The 9,934-nt window shown below is 35.2% G+C and overlaps 2 protein-coding genes across 6 annotated transcripts; both read right to left on the bottom strand.

Moving 5' to 3' along the window:
- Positions 1-1,482: 1,482 nt before the first annotated feature.
- Positions 1,483-4,237, bottom strand: LOC111796273 (agamous-like MADS-box protein MADS4). The gene is made up of 8 exons (XM_023679032.2): positions 3,912-4,237; positions 3,045-3,123; positions 2,861-2,928; positions 2,681-2,780; positions 2,553-2,594; positions 2,409-2,450; positions 2,174-2,310; positions 1,483-1,796 (listed from the first exon to the last, which is right to left on the bottom strand). The coding sequence occupies exons 1-8, from the start codon at positions 4,094-4,096 to the stop codon at positions 1,721-1,723; spliced, it is 729 nt and encodes a 242-aa protein (XP_023534800.1). The 5' UTR covers positions 4,097-4,237; the 3' UTR covers positions 1,483-1,720.
- A 2,459-nt stretch (positions 4,238-6,696) lies between these two features.
- LOC111787814 (squamosa promoter-binding-like protein 16) lies at positions 6,697-9,693 on the bottom strand. 5 transcript variants are annotated; one of them, XM_023667894.2, is made up of 6 exons: positions 9,203-9,693; positions 9,026-9,102; positions 8,612-8,673; positions 8,205-8,474; positions 7,695-7,960; positions 6,697-7,535 (listed from the first exon to the last, which is right to left on the bottom strand). In XM_023667894.2, exons 4-6 carry the CDS (start codon positions 8,459-8,461, stop codon positions 6,970-6,972), a joined length of 1,089 nt encoding a protein of 362 aa, XP_023523662.2. In that variant the 5' UTR covers positions 8,462-8,474; positions 8,612-8,673; positions 9,026-9,102; positions 9,203-9,693; the 3' UTR covers positions 6,697-6,969. The 5 variants fall into 5 exon arrangements, with proteins under 5 accessions (XP_023523662.2, XP_023523656.2, XP_023523650.2 ...); XM_023667888.2 differs by lacking the exon at positions 9,026-9,102; XM_023667882.2 differs by having other exon boundaries at positions 8,205-8,673; positions 9,203-9,691.
- Between the last annotated feature and the right edge of the window lie 241 nt (positions 9,694-9,934).

Here is a 9,934-nt window from a genome sequence, read left to right as displayed (position 1 = left end):
GTTTACGTGTCACTTCGTGCGGGGAGCAACACCCAAGACGGAAGAGATGGTAATTACATTTGGTATAATAAAATCAACTCTTGTCGTACTTTATGTGTAAATATATATATGTATATGTTAAATTATATAATATAGCTTTCATTAATACCTTTAAGCTACTAAAAATTAAAAATTAAAATTAAAATTAAAATTACACTCTCACCTACTTCTGCTTCTACTTCTTCTCTCTTCTTTGTTTTATTCTATATCCTAACACTTGCATTGCTTCTTTCTATTTCTCTCTTTTTTCTTTGTATGTGTTCATCCCTCTTTATATTTGTGTCATCCGAACCTCCTCCCTTCTTATTAATTCTACCAAGACCTAATTCTTATACATGCTAATTAATTCAAAGTTTATCTACATTTGTGTCATCAGATTCATAAACTCACGGTCTTAATAGAATATAACTGTTACAACTTAATCTAATCAATTCAATAAATAAACACTAAGAAGTGGATAACACACGAGTTCTTGTGGGTGGAAAAAGCCTAAACTAGGTTCCTTGGCTGGGTCGTGGGCCGAACAGATCTAGACTAGGTTCGTAGGCTTCTGGGTTATGGGCTACTTAGGTGTTGGGCTGGGCGGTGTGTACTTGGGCAGAAGATTTTGGTTGCGTTGGATCGAAGTCTAGGTCGGCTGAATCTAACGACTGCGCGAACCAAAACGGACCCAATGCTTGACCGCTTCTTCAACCTATCTTTTTCTACGGACACGCCAGCGTTCACATAATAATATAGTAATACTGATAATATAATAATATAATCACACAACTTGATTGGGTTTGTGACCTGCATGGAAATTGCTTTAACAACTTTATCCTCCTACAAACTCAAATAGTTACGGAAAAGAACGTAGTACAAGTAGATTAAATCTACTTTACCAAGTATATTGTCTTTCTTTTTTCAGATGACCGTTGATTCACTAGTGGAGTTGGAGTGGGTTCAGTAGGTGCACAATTATAGAGTGTTGTCTTAGAGTGTCAGCCCTTTGTATATTTTGGGGTTGTTTGATGGTTTTGTTTCTGCATTTTGTCCCCAATTTTGTAATAAATTTTTAAACATTACTTTCGTTTAGTAAATGTTTTTTTTTTTTTTTTTTTTTGTTGTTTTCATCCTTTAAATATTGTGTTGCTTAGCTTTTAAATCTTACATACCATACTAAACCATGGTGGAGGACTAGTTCTTAAAAATTGGTATTAAACACATACCTTAGATTTAACTATGTCAACGTCTCCCTAACCGTGTGTTCGTAATAATTTATGTTTGAGTAAGAGAAGATTAGATACCAAGTGAGGCAACATCATCTCAATTAATATGAATGATACCTTTAAGTAAGTATTCAATTGTAATATTTTCTTTAAAATGGCATGCTACACAAACTAAATGATGTTATTGGAACTGAACTAGAATTAGAATTAGAGTTTTAGCGTGTGAGAATCAAAATACACACAAACTTACAACTTTATGACAAACAAGAAAACAATGAAATTACATTCGAAAAGCAGAGTCTTGGAGGTGTAAGAGAAAGGAATGTGGCATAACATACACACAATTGGCTTACAAAGACTAAAGTGCAGAGTTTATATTAATTAGATATATAAGTTTCAAGCATTGAAAAATGTTTTTTTTCCCCCTTTTTTTAATAATTTTTTGAATGGAAGAACTCCCATCTTTTTGTTTCTCAAGGCAACCACCCTGGGAGGAAATTATTCATGCTTGGCCCAGCGGTGACCACTGTTAGCGGATCTGGGTGATACCTGCAAAGCAAATTAAGCATTTTATATATCAATTTAATGATTCTTGCCCTTGTGCTTTGCAGCTTAATCTTTCAAATCTTGAATCTCATGAAACTAATTAGTTTAGAAATTGAAATATAGAGTACATAAGCTTAAGTTTAGAGTTGTGAAACACAAAGTAGAAGAAACACAAAGTAGAAGAAACACAAAGTAGAAGAAACACAAAATAGAAGAAACACAAAATAGAAGAAACAAGAGTATTGTACATAAATATGTGATGTAGGTAGGAAGGAAATGTTGAGTTCTCAAACATACATAATTGAGTTAATAAATAAATAAAAAGAATGGAAAAGGAAATATAGGATGAAAGATTGTGGACAGAATAGAAGAATATTTACCCAATTTGTAAGGTGGGTTCGGCATCTAAAAGATGGAAGAAGGCATCGGGTGGAGGGTGAGCTTGGTGTCTTCCATACATCATATCATCACCACTTTGGTTCAATTGGAGAGCATTTACTTGATACCCTTCTACTAACTGCAATCCCAAACTTAAACACCAATTACAAAACCACCAACATTTTCCTTTTTTTTTTTTTTTTTTTTTTTTTTTTTTTTAAATTTAAAAAGATATACCCTTTGTTTCAGAGTCCTGTTTGCGTCGTTAAGAAGATGCTCCTGAAAGTGAAAGTTGAAACAAACAAAAGATGGTTAATTTAAATTGGTTAAGAAACATGAAAGAATAAGGAAAGTTGAAGGATGGAAATAGAATAGAAATACCTTACGTTGAAGATCGGTGAGTTGATCTAACATGTACTGAGTCTGAAAAAGGATTGAAAAGGAATTGTAAAAGAAAAAAAAAAAAAAAAAAAAGGTTTGAAGTTGAAAGTTTGAAGGAGAAGAATTACCCTTGTTGACCTTATGTGCTTGAGTGACATATCAAGTTGCCTTTCAAGGGATTCAAGTTCTTTGCTACTCAATGGGCCAAGGTCTTCTCCCAAAAGGTTCCTGCTTAATTCAATTACCATTTACGTATGAGTAAAGATGGAAAGTAAAAGGACTATAAAAGGGTGGGGTTATTATATTGCCTTTGGGATCGTTGCAGAGCTTCGTAGCGAGCTTTAAGCTTCAAATACTCCTGCTGGCTGCTCACTTCCTATATTTAACCCATCCATATACTCATTTTCATTTTCGGACACATTTTTCAAATTAGAAATTGAAAACATAAAATAATTAAATGAAAATGGATAACTGAAAAGTAAGAGTGATTACCAAGGCCTCTCTTGTGGACACATTCGCCTCTGGTGCTCCATAGTTGCATTTCTGGTATCTCTCTAATGTTTTCAGCATGCTGGATTTCACACACAATAATAATAATATAAACTAAAAACAATTAATTCAACTTTTAGAGGCATTTTCTATAATCTAACCTTACAAACATGAGTAGTTATTAGAACAAATAAATTACATATAATGAAGGATGTTTGTGTGAGTAAAGGTGAAAACCATTTGTGAGCTTCAAAATACAAAAAACAAAGATGGTTAATTGCATAAATCCATTTCTGGGTTCTGACATATACATAAGATTCTAATTTTTTTTCCCAAAAAAAAAAAGAAAAAGAAAAAGAAAAAAGTAAACCTAGTTATAATTAACTCTCGTTTGGGTTCACAAATACAATGGGAGGCAAAAAAAACAAAACAAAACAAAAATCCCATAAAGGGAGAAAAAGAAAGAAACCAAACTCTAAATTAGTGGGAGAAAAAAAGAAGAACCCTAATTTGAGAAATGCAAAGTATAAGAAAGCGTGAGGTTGAGCTTTAAATTGATCCATCCATCGCCCCATAGAGAAAGAAAGAAGGAGAAGCAAAGAAAAGGGGTTGAGAACAAAACCCTAATTTAATTTAAATTTAAATTTTGAAAAGGAAAAAGAAAAGAAGTTAGCATGAAAAGGGTTAAAAAGAAAGATGAGAAAGAGAAAAAAAGGAAAAGGGAAAGTATGGGGGAAAATGGGATACCAAAAATTTAGAAATAGAAGAGAAGGAGCAGATCTCCGGAATGGTTGGGTTGAAACTGCTTTTAAAAGAAAACAAAACAAAGTAGAATGATTGAAGTTAAGTTTGTTAAAAGTGATGACATACCTTGAACTACTGCAAAACTCGTAGAGCTTTCCTCTATTGGAGAAGATGATGAGAGCAACTTCGGCATCGCACAGAACGGAGAGCTCATAAGCTTTCTTCAAAACCCCATTTCTCCGTTTAGCGAAGGTGACTTGCCTATTGATCTTGTTTTCTATTCTCTTCAGCTCCACTCTCCCTCTTCCCATCTTTTTTTTTCCTCTCCTTCTCGCAAATCTTTCCTTCTTTCCTCTTTACTTGCTTAACCTATCCTATGTGCCTTTCTATTTATATTCTTCACAGCTTTCTCCAACCTCCTCTCTCTCTCTCAAAAACTAAACTAACAACACAAAACCCCCCCCCCCCCCCCCCCCCCCATCCTTTTTTTTTTTTTTTTTTTTCTTTCTTTTATGCTCTCATCTCCTCTCATCTCCTCTCATCTCCTCTCATCTAGGGTTACATCTCATTCCCTCAAAAACACTCGTTCCTTTCAAAAATACAAATTTCTAGATTGATTGGACGGTGTTGATTAGAGATGAGAGGGGACAGGAGAGTGAGAAATGAGGAAAATGAATCAAAATGACACGTGTCGAGCTTTGAAGTGGGCGAAGGCTGTTACCCGTCTCACCATATCCCAACCCTCGGTTAATCATGTGACCTAACCTTAACAACATGAAACAAAAACAAAAACAATGCATTTCAAGTTTACCAAACTACCCTTCTCCTCTACTCCTATGCTAAAACACCTTCAAACTGGGGTTTCCTAGTTTAAAGGGTATTGCTACCTGTGTTTACCAAATTTTAGATTAGCGAGAGAGACATGAAATTAAATTGGTAAGTGTAAGCACACAAACTTACAAACTCCAACATTCTCCTCCAAACATTCTCCTCCAAACACAAACACATGTTCTTCCTCCCTCTTTTCACTTCCCAAACTTTGTATGCTCTAAAATGGAGAATCTAACTACAAACATATTGAATTTCTGTTACTTTAGGAATGCTTTGGTTAACATGGAACTAAATTAAATAAAACTTCCCTTATCCAAGAATTCCAACTTTCACGATTAAACTAAATTTTTTTAACCTCCTTGCTCGCGGGGAACTTCAATTCTAACCATCTATTTCTAAATTTTTTAATAAATATTCTTAATAAATATTCTTAAACCAAAATTCAATGACATCATTAACCCATTTGGTTTAAATTATTATTTTTTTTTTCTCCCTCTCTTAAGGAGTTTAATAGGGCTGCTACTGGGGTTAACACATGAGGAAAATATTAATGTCTTTTGATTGTTTTAAGTAAGGGTATATCGGGACCTTATAGTACTTCCATTCTAATTTAGCCCCCTACCTCAAATTTGGTACTTACAATTTAATTTTCAACTCCATTTAACAAACTTTATATCAAACAATTATTAATCACTCACTATTTTAATTTTGTGTACTTTCTTTTTTTTTCAACTGTATTTTCTAACAACAATTTCTTGGACCAAGTTTCCTTTTGTTTCAATTTTCTTTATTAAACCCATTTTAAAAGTTTTTTTTTTTTTTTTTTTAGTGATACGCTAATTTTAAACTGTCGAGTTCAATGCTCTTTAAAATTAAAAAAAAAAAAAAAAAAAAAAAAAAAAAAAAAAAAAAAGAAGAGAACATTAATGAGAATTTAGGTTTTGGAGGCATAGGGTTTGGGGACCAATAAATAAGACATGAAGTGCAGGTGAGATGGCAGATGGTGAATGAAAGCAATGTCTTTTTAACGCACCCCTGTGAGGTGGTCCAAACTCATAGTACTTTGGCAGCTGCACCTATGAATGTGGTGTATGTATAGTGCCCATTGCCCAACCCCTCCACATCTACTTCATCTATAAATGGTTAAATCTTATAACTTCTAGGTTTTTAAAATTTTCCATTTCTCGTTTTTATACAATATATCAAATCAATTTTATGATACTGGTATGTTCTTAAATATTGTTTTAGCTGTCTACCTAACCCTTCAAGTTAGTCCCCATACTAAATTGTAATAATCTAATTTTCCTCCCACAAGATTTGTTTAATTTTAAAAAGGGAAAGATTTGTTTAGAAAACAAGTAAAGTGCATAAAAACAATCTAGTCCTCAAATACTAGAAACTCATAAAGGTAAGGAAGCAATGCAAATATTCTTAAATATGCTACACTCATGACAAGCCAACCACCTTCTTCGTCTTACCCTTATTTATTCTTGTCTCTATCTAAAATATTTTTTTTTTTTTTTTTAAGAATAAATATTAAGAATACCGAATAAGTAACCTCTTGTTGAATTAGATATGTATATAGACACTGTAAAAACGTAACATAAAATACAATTCCTATGAGTAATTATGATAAGTTTTCATGCATACAAAATGTTGGGAACAAACATCAACATCAACATAAAAATAGGAAGTAGGAATGGGAATTATAGAGTTCAAGCTTTAAGAATGAAGAGAGATAGAGGGAAATAATATGGAATAGGCTTATCTTAGGCATATTGAATTTGAGTCGCAGACCCCACTTCGGAGCCTTTACACTTTGTCATCAATCATAGTGGGCCATTTGATAATGCATTGTCTGGATTTTTTCCCTATAATTATGTATGGAATGAAATGTGAACCTACCCACTCTCGTATTTGGTGAAGATGAAAGCCTTCTTTTTTTCATTATAGGAGAGAAGATGTCAAATACAAAATATTTTCAAGCAATCACCAAATCAACTATTATAATATAAATTTTAGTCAACATCATATCATCCACAACCAAAATCAACTATTTTGACTATTCCAAGAGAAGAGGAACTGAAAAGAGGCACAAAATTAATATTCGAAATCTCAAGTCTGAACAAAGTAAAAACATCGAAACAGACATTTCACACACAACACAACAGCATTCCTTAAAACTCACAGAACAAAAGAAGCAAGCAGAGATTGGAAGGTTAACAGTGGCTGAGTTAAATCCTGAAGAGAATAGGCATATTACATAAACAGTGGCTGAGTTAAATCCTGAAGAGAATAGGCATATTACATAAATCTGTCTCAGAACCTACAAGAATGACCCAACTTTCATGTTTCAATACCTGAATAAATCTACAGATGATCCAGCAAGACCATCCTGGAACGTCGGGTAGCACCGGATGTTGGCATGGCTGCTACCGTCCGAGACCATACCAGAATTAACAGGGTCACTCTCCAAGCCAAGACCGTCACTGTGGATGAAATGGGCTGGGGTGATGAGGTTGGATTGGCTCATGGAGCTTAGATTAATCTCCCCGGGCTCAACTGGTGTTGACAGAAGAGAGAGAGCACAGTCAGAGTTGAAGAACTGATCTGATCCGTTTCCGAGCACTTTCTGAACATTCTCTCCGTTGCTGGATTCAACGTCGAGAAATGGGCGAGCATCGGATGATTTGGGAAGCAATCCTATAGGGATGCAAGAGATTGCTAATTGTTTTTCTTTGTAATCACAAGCCAACGATCCAGGCAGCAACATACTTTTTCTTCTGTCACCAAAGTCAAACTGTGAGTTGCCGCTGCAAAGAGGGGCATTGCTCTCGGGTTTGATCATTCCAATCCAAGAAGAGCTCACATCATTGCTGGCAGACAGTAATTGATTACCAAATGGTAAGAATCTTGGACCTGCACAAACAATTCGTATGTACTTCGCACTGGTTCATCATTCGACAACGAAACAACAATGTAAACATTGGGAACAGTCATGGAATTCTTGGAAGCATGGAAGAGAATTCAATTGGATCGGACCAGGGAAACCAAGCCTAAACTAATAATAATACAAACCTTGGTTGCCATAGAGAAATCTTCCTGCATTTAGTGTCATAGTCGCTGGTTGAGGCTTTCTTCGACGTCGGTTGTGCCCATCGAGACGCTTCCTACAGCTTCGTTTTCGATCATCAAACTCCACCAAAGAATGGAATCTACAAGCACATGTTAAGGGAACTGAAACGAATGCCAAGAAGGGAACCAACCATACAAAGATAAGAAGTAAAAGAAACACAAAATGTAAGTATCTCACAAATATTTGCATCCAACACTGATTCAACCATCTGGTAAAAGGCAAAAACATTAGCACATTTTAAAATATATCCATGAGGGAATGTTTCCAAGTATATCCTATCCATGAAAAATATGGATAAGTTTCCAAGTACAAGATGAAAAGCAACAAGTTTAAGATATCCTACATGCCTAACTCAAATTATTTCAATCCGACAAGAAAATCATGAAAATTAACCCAAGGCAGAATTAATGAACCAAATTGCAGATATTGATGTTCTAAACATTTAAACTCACCTGCTACACTGCTGACAGAATCGTTGTTCCTGACCGCAAATGGTTACTTTTGGTGTTTTAGAATGGAGCTCACATACTTTATGGCGGCGATGATAGTCCCTGCATTTGCTAAGGTCTGAGCTACAACCATCAACCATACAGGAAGGGACTTGGGGACCGCTTCCAGGGGCACGTGACCTCTTCATTAATCTCGAAGCCGATGACTCGATCAAAGAAACTCTAGTTCCTTTCATGTCATCCATAGAACCATCGCCCATATTACCAATGCCCCTGAGTCTCAAATACATCAAGCAACTTCCTCTACTCCAACACACTCTCAGTTTCCTTCTATGGTAGCGATTTGCAGAACGTTTTTTTATAAAAAAAAAAATGCAGACAAGACTGATTCTCAAGGTGCTTTAACTTACTTCCAACAGAAAATTTCTCAGATCAGGATTCTTCCCAGTTCAGCTATACACTCTTCAGAGCACTGCTAATAAGATTAGATCAGAATAGAAAGGAACCAGACCAGGCACGATGAACAGAACGAGTTCAGCAGGGATAAGAAGATGCAATTTAAGGCATAAGCAAATACAATACAAACAAGCAAAGCGTTATAGTACTTCCCTTCAAAATCACTGCACACAAGTAATACAATCAGCACTCCCGAAGTTTCCTGAACTAGATAAAATTTTAAGTTCCAAAAGACGAGGAATATTGGCTATCTACAGGAATCCACTTTATTCACTTTCCTTTAAGATCTATTGTCAAATTTCGGAAAAAGTAGCTCACTATCATCAAGATCAAAATCGTCCACTACAGCAAACATATAAAGTGTCTACCTGACAAACAACTGAAACCCAGTTCTGCAGCATCATCACTTTTTTCACCCCATGAAATGATAAAGTAATCTCAATTTCTGGTCTCCACAAGTGAAGGTTGCAATACCCATAAATTGAATTTTCGTATAAAAGCAAACAAAAAATAGGAACGGATTGGAAGTTTAAAATGATGGGTACCTGGTAGAAATTCACAAGTCAAGCTGCATCTTCATCTGGGGAATCCGAGAAAGCTTAAAGAGGAGAGCAAATAGGAAGAGATGAAGGAAGTGAAGAATGAGAAATGGCGGCTAAGACCAAAAGAAAATCGGGTATCGACATGGGCAGGGAGGCTGAATCTGTAGAAGGTGTTAGAAGAATGGTAGAAAAGAAGCAAAAGATAAATTGGAATGCAAAATTGGGAAGAGTGGATAATGTACTTGGATGATGGATGATAAAGGGAAAGGAGAAGAAAGGGATAGTGGGGAAATGGGAAATGGGAAATGGGAATTTTGGAAGCCTTCAGCTTTCCTCTTCAGGCCCAACTCCAAGGCATTGTGGTGGGAGAGAAGGAAAAAATGTTTGAGAAAAGAAGAAAAATAATAGAAAAAAAAAAGAAACACACAGAAACGAGTGGCAAAGAAAGGGACAGAGTGTGTTCGGTTTTAGGAGCTGAGGCTTAGGAGGAGGAATGATGGGAGAGAGAGAGAGAGAGAGAGAGAGAGCGACCGAATGGAATGGTGGGATTTGGAAAAGGGAGGGACCCATGTGACTTCCTTCTTCCTATCTATTCAATCAATTTTTATAACATTATTTTTTTTCATTCCTTCAATTAATTAATTAATTAATTTTTATTTTATTTTATTTTTTGAGATGACTTTCATGGCTTATGTTGGCAATATATATATATATGATTTAAGACAAACCTACCCT

The sequence above is a fragment of the Cucurbita pepo genome, chromosome 12 (genome assembly GCF_057944985.1).
Source record: "Cucurbita pepo subsp. pepo isolate OVF chromosome 12, ASM5794498v1, whole genome shotgun sequence".
In the NCBI taxonomy this organism is placed as follows: domain Eukaryota; kingdom Viridiplantae; phylum Streptophyta; class Magnoliopsida; order Cucurbitales; family Cucurbitaceae; genus Cucurbita; species Cucurbita pepo.
Note: the sequence above shows the minus strand (reverse complement) of the source record. Positions and strands in the feature narration are given on the sequence as shown.

What these genes read in the sequence shown, in the direction of transcription:
- LOC111796273 (XM_023679032.2), bottom strand. Translation starts at nt 4,096, where the DNA reads ATGGGAAGAGGGAGAGTGGAGCTGAAGAGAATAGAAAACAAGATCAAT. An exon ending in TGTCCACAAGAGAGGCCTTG is followed by an intron (nt 2,929 to 3,044) that starts GTAATCACTCTT and finishes GGTTAAATATAG; the next exon opens with GAAGTGAGCAGCCAGCAGGA. An exon ending in TCACCGATCTTCAACGTAAG is followed by an intron (nt 2,451 to 2,552) that starts GTATTTCTATTC and finishes TTTCACTTTCAG; the next exon opens with GAGCATCTTCTTAACGACGC.
- LOC111787814 (XM_023667882.2), bottom strand. Translation starts at nt 8,491, where the DNA reads ATGTATTTGAGACTCAGGGGCATTGGTAATATGGGCGATGGTTCTATG. An exon ending in TTCTGTCAGCAGTGTAGCAG is followed by an intron (nt 7,961 to 8,204) that starts GTGAGTTTAAAT and finishes GCCTTTTACCAG; the next exon opens with ATGGTTGAATCAGTGTTGGA. An exon ending in ATTTCTCTATGGCAACCAAG is followed by an intron (nt 7,536 to 7,694) that starts GTTTGTATTATT and finishes TTGTTTGTGCAG; the next exon opens with GTCCAAGATTCTTACCATTT.